General features: G+C 36.1%; 1 protein-coding gene across 1 annotated transcript in view; it reads right to left on the reverse strand.

Annotated features, from left to right (window-relative positions):
- Positions 1-16,724, reverse strand: part of CACNA2D1 (calcium voltage-gated channel auxiliary subunit alpha2delta 1) — a 366,445-nt gene that overhangs the window by 178,226 nt on the left and 171,495 nt on the right. The window contains exon 4 of the mRNA XM_053977961.1: positions 14,880-14,939. Within this exon, the coding sequence (XP_053833936.1) occupies positions 14,880-14,939 (60 nt within the window). The remainder of the gene's footprint in view (positions 1-14,879; positions 14,940-16,724) is intronic.

A 16,724-nucleotide genomic window follows, 5' to 3' on the forward strand; every position in this document is an offset into this window, starting at 1 on the left:
TATGATCCAAAATTTGGATCATTTACAATGCTAACACTGATCTGTAACTTTAATGATCTCTAATATTTTTAAAAGCACTGATTTCTTTCCTTGTATGACTCAATTCTTCACTGAGTTTATTCAATCCCTTAAAATGTGTGCTTAAACCCCAGGAATTATAATATAAAAACAAAACAAAACAAAACAAAACAAAACAAAACAAACAAACAAACAAAAAAACCCACAAAAAACCCAAACAAACAATTACTATAACTCATCTTACACAATTTTCATGGAAATTAGGAAAAAACCTATCTAAATCTCTCTATTGCCTCCTAAATGTAAAAAGTCCCTTTACAAAAGGTAAAAAAGTTCAATACATGTCAGGCTATGTTTTATTTTCAGATTGGTTTGGCTTATCCATGTAACAAATATCTGGCATATTGACTGTTAATTGTTTTAATGGGCCTCTTACAAAGACAAATCTTAAGACTTCTTAAGACTTTAATCTAAATTATTTTATCTCTATCTCTGATGTCTTAAAAAGAAAGCAAATCCGGACAGAAGTTACCAGGTTCTAAGAATTATCCCAAGCTCACCTAATTAATAAAGAACAGAAAGAACCATAATTTAATTATTCAGTTTTGGCAGCTGTTTTGTGCATGTCTTGCACTCAATCACTGCAATAAAGCAAAGCTTCAGGACCACACCTTATTTCAGAAGTAGCTCAGTAGCATGAGACAAGCCAGCAGCTGGAAAATATTTCTTTTACTATTTAGCATGAAATGATGAAAATTTTTGCAGTTAATCACTGCAAGCAAAAGATTCATATATTAAAAAAAAAATTAGAACAAAAATTACTTTTCTTCTTAATTATTGTTGTTACATTGGTATGCTGGAAGTCATGCTGAAGAGAAAGAGGATTTAAGAGTTCTATTAACATCTTGCTATTGTGTTTCTCATTCTCTATCTTAACAACTGCACTAAAATGAAAAGGGGTTTCTGTTTCCTCACATGGATCAACAACAGGGGTGTTTGAGGCTTATGCCACAGACTGCAAAGAAATACAGAGAAACCTTTGAAAGCCAGACTGATGGCTGCTGGCTGCCAGTGGGATGGAGAGAACACCAATCTTTCCTTGGGAACAGTCCTGGGCTTTAACAACTCAGAGAAGGAATCATCTAGTTATGGATTTGCACCTCCTTCTAGTTCAACAGCTGCACATATTTCAAAAAATATTTTAAGTTTTATATAGATGAATCTTATTCTAGGCAAAGACTTATTAAGTTTACAGCATTTTAGCATTTCCATCAAAGTCTATGGTAACACATGTAAGTTTGAGCCTTTATACTGTATTGCTCACTTTCAAATTCTCATACAAATCAGCACTTTGAAATTCATCTCTTTTTTAAAATTCAGGGTGGATGGACAGATATATCACAGAAGTGAGAAGATGTGAAGATAAAGACAATGTGAGAAATTTTGAACCAGCAAAATAGCTCTCTCTTGTAAAAAAAAATGAAATTAAGGCAGTTATTTGTTAAGAAAATCAGAAAGGCTCCTGCAAACCTAACCAAGGCTACTGAAAAAAGAGCTTAGCACTGGAGGATAACGGTAAAGAAGAGAGAATGAAGTAAATTGCAAAGTATGTGTTAAACTGATTTTAGTTTGAAGAAAAGCATTATTTTGTTCCCTGAAATTTATGCTGAGTTGCTTAAAACTATCTCAGCTCAGCTCTCCACAGCACCATTACACAGTACTACAGAAGCATGAGCTGAGGTTGCAGAAAGCACAAGAGGGAGAAACCACAAGTGTTTAAAAAGGGATATGGGAAACTTAGGCTAATGAGGAAAGAAGAAGGAATGGTGCAAAGTGTCTTGTCAAGGATGATGTCGTGCACACCCATGGAAGACATAGCAATGAAAACTGGGGAGTGTCGCCCTGATTATCAAGAGTTTTCTAAAGCCTTCTGAGTTTACATTCTTGTAGAGAACTTTCCCACACAACTTTCTGTAAACAACCTATTGTTTTGCATTCTTTCATAGAGGTGGAGAAATTTGATGTACAAGTAGTTTGTCCAGTGTCGTTGGAGAAGTGGCACATTCACCCTCCAATCCACTGACACTTTTTGAGAACTATAAAAGATTGGAGTCAGAGAAAATAAATTAGTCTCTTCATCGTGACCAAAGCTGTGGTGCGTTGTTTTTCCTTGTATCATCTAGTGACGGGGAGAAGGGCAGGAGACTATTGCAGCAAAACAGTCATTCCAAACTGTTTCCAGTTCCAACTGTTACCAATGACCTCTTTGGCAACAGCCAAAATTTCCTAGTCCTCTTTCCCCTCCCTTCCCTCCCATTCCCCCTTCTCATTTTACACAATTCATGTTAAAAACTTTGCAATACACCTTGCTAAAGATTGTTTTCTTTTGGTTTCACTTTAGGAAGTTTACTGAATGTGAGGGGCTGATAACTGTTACAGCTCCAGAAAACTAAATGAACAGAAAACCATCCTGAATAAGCCACTCTTTGCCTAGAAAAGTCCTCCAAAACGATTTCAGCAGGTGATGTACTACAAGTACCTCTAAAGACCTGTCCAATGATCTAACACTTTTATCGGCACTGTGCTGAACAACACTATCCTGATGAGAGCAGCACAGGCTGTGTGTTATTTAGATACAGTGAACTGAAAATCCCAGGCATAAGTAAACCATGGGTTCCTGCACAGAGTGAGCACTGGCCAACTGTACAGATTGTCCCTAAGGGTCAGGACTTCTTCTCTGCAGTAAGCCACAAAGACATTGTTCACACTGAATCTGAAATATTCCTGGGGTTTAAAACATGAAGGAAGTAAAATGTCAAAAGTATGGGTACATACTAGTTTCAAAATTTGAGATACTCAAAGTATCTGAGCCCACCAGAGTTAGTCCTTTGTAGACCTCCAAAACAAGAGACTCAGCTAAAAATGTGTTCCTGTTCATAGACATAAATACACAAACATTATTAGATGATCTCTTTGAGCATATATGCATGTAGATATAAATATAAATACATGTGTAAGTATAAACACAGATGAAAATTTATACAATTGATATCTGCATATAAATAACTCCCACCCATTTAAGTAGGCCCAGCACAATCTTAAAATTTGTCTGATTGTCAAAATATCACCTAAATGTTGTTTATGAACAGCGAGCAATAGGGAAAAGCATATCTAGTATCTCAGAAATCTGTAAGCTTTAAATAATTATCTTCAAGCAATAAAGAAGACGATTTCTTCTGTTTCATATTAAAACATTTAAAGCTCTTGAAAATATAGAAAATATTTAAAGCTCTTTAAAGCATATTAAAACATTTAAAGCTCTTGAAAATATTGTAGAGCTCATGCAGACACAAAAGAATTTGATGAATTCAGTTGTATTTATCTTAATATTTTCTTATCAGTATAGAGATGACATGAAGAGCTGAATTAATTAAGTGCATCCTATTATTGACAAACATACACAAGTTCAAGCAGAAAAATGGATTTGCACTGTTCTACTCTTATGAGTACATGTAAACACTGCAGTGAATTATTATAATTTCAATAAAACCTACTGATGTTAAAGGAAGTCCGGTCCTGTCCATGTCATATTTATTTTTCATAAAAGCATTCATAGTTCACAATCATGGCATAGTTCATAATATTTTGAATATGTTCACAGAAATTATATTTTCCCTACTGCTGTTAGTTCAATATCTGAAGAACTTACTAAACTTATGGATTTTGCTTTCCAATTTTCAAGGTTAATTTATTTGTAACTGTTATGTATCTATTACTATAAATAAAATTTATTTTCTCTAGAATAATATTTCCTCTTGGTGCTTATTCTTGACACAGGATGCTTATTGATGTGTAACCATGGGACTTTTAGGATAGAGTGTGCTTTATTCTTCACAGAGAGTATGATGTACATGTTTCAAAATTAAACACAGATCAATCCTGAACACACTCTGCTTTCATCCATGTTGTGCTCATTACAGCTGTCCCCAAGACACCTAAGCAATGTCCAGACACATTCTGTGGCACAGCATGCACCAGGAGCCACTCTCAACTCAGCTGGCAAGGGCTCTAGGAGGTAATACCCTGCCTGGCTTTCTGCATGCCTCCAATATCATCTCAGCAGGTTTTATACGCTCACATACTCTTACATGCCCTGATGTAATTATGTAGAGCCAAAACATAAGAGATCGAGAGAGACTGGAAGTGTTTGGAATTAAATCACCCATTTGGTGTGATCCCTATAATAAGGAAAGTAAGTCAACTGTCAGCAGAGGAAATGGCAGCCATCTATTGGGATTAATAAATATATTAATGACATTTTGAAAAGAAAATTTCAGTCTTAATCCAGCTTTCGGGGTTTTTTTTTGCTGGTATCTCTTACCAAAAGTGAAAAGAAACCAAACTACCCTTTTTTGCAGCAACACAGCTTTAGGACAAAATATCTGCAAATATGGGTAAAATAAAATGGAAATGTTCTATCTGAAAGGTGGGGAAGTGCTATGGCAAAACTTCCTCTATGAGCATTTTAGAATACTTTAAGTCTAAAGGTCATCTGAACTATGATGCCTATAGCAAATTAGATGAAACTTGCCTATGTGGAGAATATTCAATCTGGTAGAAAACTTTTGCTGGAGGTTTTCTTTAAATTTTTATGTAGGAAAAAACCTCACAGACAAAGCACAAGAAGTTTTATGAGGTGAAAACATCAGAATTTTGTGCAAGCACAGAAAAACACCGAGCTGATCTTCTTAGTTTTATTGTACTCCTGTGTAACTCTTAAGAAATGCAAACCTGAAGTTGCCCTCCAGAGAGGTGGTAATGCCCAAAGGAATAAAACAATCCTACTTGAATTAATAATTCATCAGGGATTATTCACCCATTTTTAAATGCGAGGGTCGGGTCTGATCATTTTTATATTTATTCTCACATTTTCAAGAAAGTTACAATTCACAGTATTTTAGCACAATATAATTTGTGACTAACAAATGGGAAAATTAAAACAGAATGATAGTGTGTTCTATAAATTCATCAATCACAATCATAGAGCTGGCCCAGACTTCTTGAGACTTGCTAAATCTTAATGCCCCTTCAATTAAGTTGAAGAGTTTGTGTATTTATTTAAAGAGTTCTTATGTGCTCATAGCAAGAATTAACTGGGAAAAAAATAAAGCAAATGTTTAACAGCTACATCTCTGGTCAAATCAGGTAGAATTTTTAAGCATTTCTTTGCATGATGTTAGCACATGTTAGGATATTTTTAATTTTCAAGAATTTCTCTACTCTGTGTTATGTACATCTCTTGCTTTGTGGCCAAGTCTTCAGAAATAGCTGACACCTCTTCAATCACACATCAGCATTTGCAGGACATAAAAGAGACACACTTTCACCTTTTGTTTAAATTCTAATGAGAATTACACTATACTCAGGAGATGGAAGGCTAAGAATTCCCAAATCCCTCGAGCAAAATGCAGCTCTTAATAATAAGATTGTCCTGCACTCCCAGAGCATTTGAAAGTCTATGTAGAATGAAAGACCTATTAAAATTTCTGCAGTATTCCAACTGCAAAAGGGTGCAGACATCAAACATTTTCTGTTCACATCTACTACACAAGCCTCTTCTCAAGGGACAGGGCTTCTTGAGAATGTAGAAGTCTACAAACTTTTAAATATGGAAACTTTCCAACTCCCCTCTTAGGTCCTTTTCTAAAGGTAATGAGCTTTGACAAAGATAAGCTGCATTTTCATCTGGCATCTTACAGGAATCCTGGGACAAAAGAAGAAGGTAAAGTATCAGGCCTGCATGACACCACTGGTTTTGTCATTTGAAAAATAAAATAAGTAAATGGAGTAAAGAAACCCACAAATATCTCCACCTCCAAAAATCCAACCCATTCAGCTCACACTTTCAGAAAATTTCTATTTTTAGTATGAAATAACACGTGTAGAATTCCATATACACATAGGTATTTATACACATAAAGTATTCATATACACGTACAGTATTTGCTCTTTCTGGCAGGAAATATTTCAAAAATATTTGGGTCTAATTTCCTTTAAAAAAAACTTCTAAGGTTTACTATTATGAATGGAATTCCTTCTCTGAAGTAAAAACCAAATCTCTCTAATATTTTCTGAATTTCTCAAACTTAGAAGTCTGACTCCATTATGAAAAGCCATATTTGAGTTTTATACCACTGATTAACTTCCTGTGCATATTCAATCAGGGTTTTTTTAATTTAAATTTAAAAAAAAACAAAAACAAAAACAAAAACAATGACAAAAAGAAAAGGAAAAAAAAAAGCAACAACAGAAAAAATCCTTCTCCCAATTTGTAAATATTGACAGCAAATTTACGTTGGTTAATACTTTTTCCAAAACATTGGTACATTTCCTAAATTCAGTATAAAAAGGGTCAGAATAATATGTGACAATCTACGGGAAAATGAATTTTCTTTGTTAAGTGAGGAAACTAGTCAGATCCTAGTTATACTGACAAGGATAAATCACAGAAAAAATATATTGCTAGTTTTGAAATGAACATATTTGACAAAAAAGGTTACAGAAAAACTAAACAGCACCCTTGAAGTCCATTTCTAATTGATTTTACTTATTCACCAAAGGCAGTGAATCAGTGCTATGAATTACTTATCCCAGACTGACATGAGAAACTGAATTTGAGGGTGAAAGGTAGCATAAAAAAACTAGTTAGCTTCATCTGTGCCACAAATTCAATGAACTCTTAGAAAACCTGCACAATAGCAGCCTGCAAAAGCTTTTCATAGCATATTGTACTTCTCAGTTTTAAACTGAAGAACCTACAGGATGTTAATAAATTGAGTACAATAGTATATCTTGCTTTTAATAAGGTGTTTGTTCTGAAAGCACATTAAAGCCTCATTCAAAATGAAGGTGATAATGCATACGTATGGCAGCTTAATAATAGAAATCACACCTTTCTTTCTTTTCTTCTTACCTAGATCCTTCCCTCCACCTCTTTCAGAAGCTGCACATTTTTTAAATTAGTTGCCTGGTCAATAAGTAAAAAAGTGTATTAGATGTCTTTAACATATTTGATTTTTCAGATAAAATGGAATGCTTGAAAGCCCTCAATAGTGATTGAAGGTGTTTCTTTGCTTTACTCTAAAAGCTTTTTTGGCAAGTTTCCAACCAGTGAAGCACTTCACTGCACAGATGAGATCCATGCAATGATTTATATTATACAGTTACACTCCTTTACTGCAGGTAAACATATAAGAGGTGGTAAATAACCAGCATCTAAAGACCAAAAACTAGATCCTCTACAGCTACACATTTTATATCCCTACTTATATATAATCTGAATTCTGATTGTACTGCTACCACTGTGTTCCTCATCAACTTTCTAATAGGTTTAAAATTCCTAAAGTGTGAAAAAGAAAAGAAAAGTGTGAAAAATCAAGGATTTCTAGTATAATTAATCACACTAACATTCATTGGTGTAATTCTCATACAGGATCATATCAGATATATAATGGAACAGAAGCATGGAAGAGCTGTCCTATGGCAGCCCATATTTTAGAGGAAAATCAATGATTTCTAGGGTGAAAGACTCACCTGAGAGTCTCTTGGAAGTTATAAAACTCTAGGCAAGGTAGCAAGCAACACTACTCTTAAAAAGATTTTTAATGACTCGGTTTTTGGGGTTTTTTTAATTGCCTATAAGATGTTTTTCTTTTATCTAACTAGTGTCTGCTAGATATTTGTAAACCAGAAGGCACACTGAGACTTTTTGAAATAAAAATCCAAACATTAGGGGTCAGGATGCTGGGGACAGACAGGCAAACAGAGGGATCTTGTTCCCAGGAGGGAATGCCAGACAAATTCTGCACTAATCTGGTGAGGCTTATGTCACGTCTCCAAAGAGGCTTCATCATGGACATGTTCACAGGGGATTTCTACACTTAGGTGAAACTCTCCTTACTAATGATGGAGATCCTGGGAAGCTGAAGTCAGTGTGTTCCAAAGGCTGTAACTATTGTGTCTCCTGTCTCACATTGACAAATATTATAGAGAATTGAAGAAATGTTTGTTCCTGGAACATTCACAGTGGACTTCCATGACTCAAAAAGGTATAAGTGATTTGATAAACATCAGCTAAACATCAGAACAAGCCTTAAACCCACCCAATTTCAGTAAATATGATTTATCCTTATTTCCTCTTTACCTCACCTTCTTACTGCTCCCAGTGTACACGCACAGAAATTCATGCCCTGGGTACAAAGATGTTTAAGTGCAATCACTGGCAGAAAAATGATATTTCATTCCTTTCAGTGAGATAGGGGACATTTAATTCAAATTATACACAAATGAAGACTACAGGTCACAGAAGAGGTTGCGCACAACCCTTCAGAGAATAAAATGTTATCCTCCCTAGAACCTGTGAATTTAAATTTATAAATTGGATGGGATTTTTTTTTTTTTTATGTCACAGAGGCTTTAGAAATGTGAGGCATTATCCAAAGTGAATCAAAATTAAAGGAAGATTTATTTCACTGAGTTTTGGATCAAAGCACTGTATGAAGATACAGACAGCTTTGACAATTTGCCTCTGTTTAGTGTTATTATATCTTTCACAAAATTATAAAGTATACATGACTTACTAAGAAAGGATCCCACACCTACTTTGAACCTGTGAGGACTTGTTCCCTCTACTGCAGGTCTGGTGCCAAATCTCAACTGCATCATTTCCCACAAATGCTCTTTGCACAAAAGAGAATTATCAGAGGTACAAACCATGAGAGAACGGTATAATCTCTCTGAAGAGATGAGAGAAAAAATATTCTAGTTTGTTTTCTTCACAGTTTTCCTTCTTCCAAAAGACAAAATATGTTTATAATGAAACCATGCCAAAGCTGAAAGTTTCATGGTTTATTTGTTTGTTTGCTTTCCAGCTGAGGCTTTTAAGATACAATGTTTTAGCATTGTTGTAACATCCACAATAAATTACAGACCTGAAAATTAATTTACAGTCCTGAAAATCTTAAAACTGCAAGATACAACAAAGACATCTACTACAGCTCTGCTCTTGCAGGTCACCATTGGATCAACTCTGGTGATAGGAAACCTGTTTTATCTTAGCTATCCTTTTCATCTTCTGTTTCTTTGGTGAGCAGCTTTTCACTACAGTTTTATGCAGACAAAATTTATACTAGAAAAATAGAAACAAACAAACCATAATTCCAAAGTAATATTCCCGTGACCTTTTGTCATTATTTTTAAGCTCAGTTCATACATGAACACCAGCCTACATATTATCATTAGAGAAAATGCTGTCTCAAAATTACCAAGAGGTAGAAAAGCATCATTTACACGGAAGAAAATAAAATTACACTACTGGCTAAAAGATAAAGCATATTGAAAGAATTTTTCATGTGGCATTTTTATATGATAATTAGTTCTTAAAAGTCTGAGTTTCAGTCTCTATATAAATAAGTGGATGTTAATAGGCCATCCATACAGACTCCCCTTTTAAAATACCAATGAGATATCCCTTATGTTTATACATGTGTAAGTACAATTAATACAGCAACCCAACTGGAAACAAAATTGCTTTAGTTAACCAACCATTGCAAGGCAATCAAGTGTGGTATCAAATGTAATTGTAGAAGACTCATTTGGGGAATAACAGCAATTACTTCATACAGAATTCTCCCTTTCATTCTTTCAGTTTGCATATTTTCTTTTTCATGAGTCTCTATGTCACAAAAATAATTGGACGATCACAACTGTCAAAACCATCCCCCTTTCAATGTGTAGTGTACAAGAAATTTCAAACTGACAAGGCTGTTTCATTTAGATATATTGGTTTGTACCTCTGAGTTGTAACTGCTTTAATCTAAAATATTCAAGCAGGCTTAATTCCTCCAGCTGTACAGGCAGCTGGGGAATTGGACAGTACCAATGGAGTAGGAAACAGAGAATGAGATTTCTTCATTTGCCTGAAGCGAAGCACTTTTGATTTGCCTTCATAAACTTCACAAATGTTCTCTTAGGACCTAATATCTTTCTAACAGGTAAGTATTGTTTTTGGGCCATACAAGTAAACTGCAGTTCAATTATTTTAACCAACTTTGTGCTTCATCAGGAAATAACACATCACAATCGAATATTTCTTTCTTTCCCTTTTTTATGTAGAAGATATTTGATATTCTTAATTGCTATTCTTATTTTATATTGCTTTGAATAACTTTGTACCTTTAGTAAATTAAATTAGTCATTTCCAAAGGTATTTTGATATTTAATTATCAGTGAAAAATACCCATATCGTAACAATTTTTTTTCTGTCACTTAGCTAAAACTAATGGTAAATATGTTAGATGCATGCTCTTAACTCATTTTAGATTTCCAAATGTCCAGCTGGATAATTGAGTTACACAGTGGATGAGCAATGGCGTCACGGGCCAGGCAAAAAGGTTACAGTGAATGGGGGGACATCAGGCTGGGGACCTGTCACTGCCAGGGTCCCACTGGGTTCCATCTTCAGCCTGGTTCTCTTCAACACCTTCATTAATGGCTTGGATGAAGGGCTCAAAGGAATAGTAAGTTAATTTGCTGATGACATTGAACTGGGAAGGAGTTGTCTACTCCCTCAGAGGCAGAGAGGTCTTGCAGAAACACCTTAATAAGCTGGAGGGATGGGCAACCACCAACCTGATCAAGTTTAACTTGGGCAAGTGCCAGATTCTGCATCTGGGGTGGAGCAACCTGGATGTGTTATAGACTGGGGAATGAGAGGCTGGAGAGCAGCTTAGAAAGGGCCAGGGGGTCCTGGTTGAGCGCAAGTTGAACATGAGCCAGCAGTACCCTGGCAGCCAGGAAGGCCAACTCTGTCTTGGGGGGCATCAGACCCAGCATCGGTAGCCAGGCACTGGGGCAGTCTCGAGTGCTGGGGGCAGTTTTGGGCACCACAAAATTAAAATGACATTGAGATATTAGAGAATGTCTAAATAAAAGCCAGGGAAATCCTCAGGAGGAGCATCTGAGGCCACAGGGTTTGTTCAGCCTGGAGAAAAGGAGACTGAGGGACACCTCAGATTGGTCTTCAACAACCTCACAAGGGGCAGCAGAAGGGCAGACACTGGTCTCCTCACTCTCATGATCAGTGACAAGACCCAAGGAAACAGCCTGAAGCTCAGTTGGAGGAGGTTTAGGTTGGATATTAGGAACAGGTTTTCCCCAGGAGAGTAGCTGGGCACTGAACAGGCTCCCCAGGGAAGTGGTCACATAACCAATCCTGTTATGTGACCAGTTCAAGAAGTGTTTGGACAACACTCTCAGGCACAGGGTGTGATTCTTGGGGTGTCCTGTGCAAAGCCAGGTGTTGGACTTAATAATTCTAATGGGTCCCTTCAAACTCAGCATAGTCTAGGATTCTATGAAACTAAAAGAAGGTAGATTTAGATTAGGCACTAGGAAGAAATTCTTTCCTTTGAAGGTGGTAAGGTACTGCCACAGATTTCCCAGAGAAGTTCCCTGGAAATGTTCAAGGCCAGGTTGGATGAGGCTCTGAGTAATCTGGTCTAGTGGAAAGTGTCCTATGGCAGAGGGGTCAGAACAAGATGAGCTTTAATGTCCCTTAAAATTCAAGCCATGCTGTGATTCTGTGATTTATAAAAGAGTCCAAATTTAAGTTTCTTGTTTTGTTTTCCATTGTTTGGTCTCCTTGAAGTAGTTGGAATTTAATACAGTATTGTATTTAAAATATTGGAATAAATTATACTCTTATTCAATTAGAAATAGTACAGAAAAAGGAATTTTAGTAGATGTGGATCTGTATGTCTGTAAATAGTTTGGTCTCCTAACTATTTTTCTAAAGGACAAGCAAATTTTGTTCTTTAGACAATTTGGACAGTCTTTACATAAGATTATTAGGGGAAATTAAAAAAAAAAAAAAAAAAAAAAAAAAAAAAAAAAAAGTCTGTGGGAGTAAATCTTTTTTTTCCCTGTAGTAGCTTATTTCAAAAAACTGTATCTACGATGCTGAATTTTGATTATACTGTGACATTAACCTGAAAATAAATTTTTTTAATGCTTGCACAATTCTTTTGCTGTGAAATGTGCAAAACCCACTCATATTTAGAGTAAGGTGTTAGAACAGACACCCTGATGGTCTTTTGACTGCCACATCCCTTGTAGATCTGTACAGACCTTGGTCTCACAGTCAGCCTTCTTTGCCCTTTCGTTTTTGCATCTGTTCCACTCAAGTCAGCCCATATACACTTCCCTAGAAGGAATGGCTGTGATATTTTCTCCTGAAAACTCCATAGGCTATTATTTGGCTGCAATCTGACTGTCAAGGACATTGCTGATCACAAGCTCATTAGAAGCAGAAATAGCTTGTCCCATGAGTTTCATTCTACAGTGACTCATGTGCAATGCTGCTGGAAGGACTTTCATCACCCAAAACCAAATCCTGGATGAGAAATTAACCTCATGCAGCATGATATAGACCATTCATAATGCCATCAGAAGAACTTTAAGAACCTTTAACTGCAGAAAGTTTTATGGTCTATCTTCTATTTTCCATCACAGCCATTAGGAGAATGAGTCTTCCAGTGAAAATTAAGTTTATCAGAAAGATCTGTGTGCAAACTAATTTGAGCAGGCATTTTCTAAAAAGTAGGCCAGAAGAAAATAAAGACTACTTCTGGCAAAAATGGAACAAATTAAATTATAAGAGGCTTAATACATTTATTTGAAATTTAATTGCATAACCTAATGTCAAGGTTATTATATGGTGCACACTATTCTGATCCAAATTCAAAACAGTAAAGCACAAGCTCAGTTTGCAGTTACTTTATTATAAATCCAATTGCATTTCTTTTTCTTCAGTACTGACCATAGTCTTCTCCTGAACTACAACATTAATATAAAATCACATTTCCAAATTATTTTGAGATGTCTCTTTGGCAATGAACTGAGATAAAACCTGAAGACTCTTTTGTATGGCTGACTTCTACTGTGAAAAAAAAAAAAAAAAGGTAAAAAAGAAAAACAAAAGCTGAGGTGGTGTTGACATGATGCCAGAATATAGTGCAGAAGCAAAATGATTAAAATGAGATTCTGACTGTATTCACACAGTTCTGCACTGAGTCCGTCAAGCCTGCAGGTTTTGTTTTTCAGTCACTAGAGAGACAGATTAGCAGAAAAGGTCGCTGCAGCATTCTTGTTATAGCATCTCCATGGAATATGCATTGTGTGTTTTACTGTGTGTTGGAAGCTGTGCCTGTGCAGAGAGCACACTTAAAAGCATTCAGGCTGTGTTCAGAGTCTCTGTTCTCCTGAAGTCAGTCACTCCTATCTGAATTACACGGCCTGACCTTAGGAGCTTTTCTGTCTGTTTTCGGATCTTCAAGTGCCTGAGTAACACTGGGTCAGAATGAACATTTCTGCTGGTTTTGACTGGGTTAGAACTAATTTTCTTCACAGTAGCTAGCATGGGCTATATTTTGGATTTGTTCTGGGAACAGTGTTGATAATTCTGGTGTGGGTTTTTTTACTGCTGAGGAGAGTTTTTGTGTAGCTGAGGCCTTTTCTGCTTTTCACACTGCCCCACCAGTGAGGAGGCTGGGGGTGCACAGCTGACCCCAAATGACCCAAGGGATATCCCATGCCATACAGCACCATGCTCAGTGTATAACACTGGAGGAAGTAGAAGGGAAGGGGTGGACTTTTGGAGCAATGATGTTTGTCTACACAAGTCATCATTAAGGGCAAAGGAGCCCCATTTTCCTGGGGATGGATGAACACCTGCCTGCCCATGGGAAATGGCAAAGGAATTCCTTTTTCTGCTTTGCTACTGCATGCAAGTTTTGCATTGCTTATGAAACTGTCTTAATATTAACCCATGAGTTTTCTCAGTTCTACCCTTGCAATTGTCTCCCTCATCCTGACTGGGAGTGAGCAGATGCCTGTGCAGTGCTTACGTGTCAGCTGGGGTTAAACCATGACAACATTCTTAGGAAACCACTGTGCATTTAGCTGTGTGCCACAGTGAATCTCGTGGAGGTGCAAACACAGTCCAGGTTTGTAGAGGCATCATGTAAAGGTGCCATCTGCTTTTATTTCTGAATGAACATGGAATAAAGGCATAATAAATAATTTTGACACTTAGCCAGGAACTACAGCCTAAAATTAAGAGGCTTATAATCATTCAGGACAATATTAATTTGGCCAAATTAGTAATAAAAAATCAAGGTTGTACATTTTAAAATCATGTCACTTATTTTTCAGTAAAGCCTGAAATGAATAAAGAAAATAATTTAATGTTTGACCAGGTTGGGTCCTCTTTCAGCAGTACTAGAATCTTGAAAGAAGAGATGCAGTTATTAAAATATGGAAAGGGATTCTAAAAAAATTACTCCCAAGTCATGCAGATAACCAAATCTTTCTGCTTTAAATTTTTTCTTGTTGGTTTTTTTTTTTTTTTCCCTTTACACAAGAAAAAGACAACTTGTAAAAATCTTTTCTATGATTCTGTTTCAGTGTTTGGAATAAGCACACTTTTAACTGATAGCAACCATCACTCAGATGTCTTCTCTGTAATCATTCCTTGTCTGTCAAAACAAACAAAGTTGTCTTGTGTACAACTCAGAGCTACATCTCCATCTGTGAAGTTCCCTATGGGCTTCTGAAGGGAAAAGTTCATTTTATTCTCTAGACACCCTGACTGAGACTCTGTTTACTGAATTAAATAAACTGTCTATTCATAGTCAGTAATCCCTTCTGTAGTAGATATGTAAACAACATATTTGTAAGACTACAATTAAGATTTCAAAGAGGAAAAATACAAGAAGTTTAAAAGGAGAAAAACTGAAGCTTACCCCAAACTCATCCCTCCACTGATGCGATGCTTGGTACTTCTCTGCTTCTTTAGCAAGGCGCTGAAGAACAAAGAGAGAGAGAACACAAATTTTAGTCTTTACTGATTCTTCAAGTAGAAAAGTCTTTCTCTTTTACTATTTTCATATGCATATTTTCTCTCTATAAATTTTATATCTATGCTTTTTACATTTCCTTGAAAATTATGTGCATTTGAGTCAAGGTGAACCATCTCATATAAAAAATGCTATTTTCTGTATTATTTTATATTTAAGTACAGTAATGCATTAGGAAATTTAACCCTCACTCTAATATAATTTAAGAAGTTCTAGTTAAGTTCAAAATCCATCAGCATCCTGCTGAAAATACTCTCTTTACGCACACTACCTTGTCTTATGTGCATTAATTTAATCTACTCTCTAATGACAAGTACATATGAAATTATTAAAATACCATGTTACGGACATTTGTTTCTCTGTTATATCATTTAGCTTCAATTATAGAAACTCTTGAAACAGCCCTGTGATTATTAGGGATGCATAAAAAGTCAGTAATTTGGGACTAGCTGGAGTCTGTTCTCATGGATTGAATTAGCAGCTTCAGAATAACAGGCCTGCTCCTAGAGGGCATTTCCACCATATTTAATACTTTGAATAAAATCTATTTTTTCCACTTAGCCCCACAAGAAGCAAAGCACAGTGTACAGGAATTTGCCTTTTCAAATCAATCTCTTGTACAGATACATCCATTAGATTAGATGATGTGTTCTTCCTCATACAAAATTTGAAATCTTTGAAAAAAAACCTGTTTGGACACAATTCTTAGGACTTTACTACAATTTTCCATATAGAAGTTGCCAAGGTAATGCATGTTCTCCAGAACTCAATTATTTTACAGCCCAATACAAATGTTAGCAACTGTTTTTAGGGAGCCGTGGTCCCTTTATAGGAGACACAGCCTGTGTCCACCAGATAATTAGGGATGAAAATGCTTGCTGCATAACAATAAATCTGATGACCCTTTTAATATTCAGACCAATCCCTACACAAAATGAACTGGTGTCTAAGTCACACTTTCAGTTGAGTCACCTCGTCAGTTCTTGCTAACAGCAAAAAGGAATATGACCAGAAAGTCCAGGAAACCTGGAGTTCCATCATGGTTCTGTCAGAACCTCACCTCAGACCTTTGCAACTGCCTGTTCTACCTCATCCCCTGAGGGCAACCCCTCTCCCTGCTCTTACAGCCACCAGGATGATTGATACATTTTAAAAATCAGAACTTAGGATCTTTTCCTTATTTTTAGGTTTGAAATAATTCTTTAAAACGAGAAAAATCATCAAAAAACCTATGTCCTCTATGGCCACAAAATGTGTCCCCACTCAATTATTTTATTGTGAATTCAAGTGATTCTTAGCTAACAAAAAGCTACCAGCGCTTTACAGGCGCTGCTCACTGGAGGTACATCCACAGTAACAAAGTACCACATTAACCAAAGAAAAACTATGATTTCATTTCATACATTATACATTATATTGGAAAAAAAGCACAGTCCAACTGTCTCTTGACTGCACTGGACAAACATCTACAGCATTTCATTTTTTTTTGTAATACACTAGAACAACCTTGTCCATCTAATTTATTCACTTAATCTAGCCCATTCTGCATCTAAATTTGTATATCCTCTGATAAAATCAAGACATATTTCAACAGATTGTAGCAAAGCAAGATATAACACTTACTACATGTGTAAATAGCTGCAGTTAACACTGCCCTCAGATTTCCTTCACACTCTGCTCCATTGCCTTAAGGTACTCTGAGAACCACAAAAGACAGCAGAACCCAATGAT

This window comes from Vidua macroura, chromosome 5, assembly GCF_024509145.1.
Source record: "Vidua macroura isolate BioBank_ID:100142 chromosome 5, ASM2450914v1, whole genome shotgun sequence".
NCBI classification, from domain to species: Eukaryota; Metazoa; Chordata; class Aves; order Passeriformes; family Viduidae; genus Vidua; species Vidua macroura.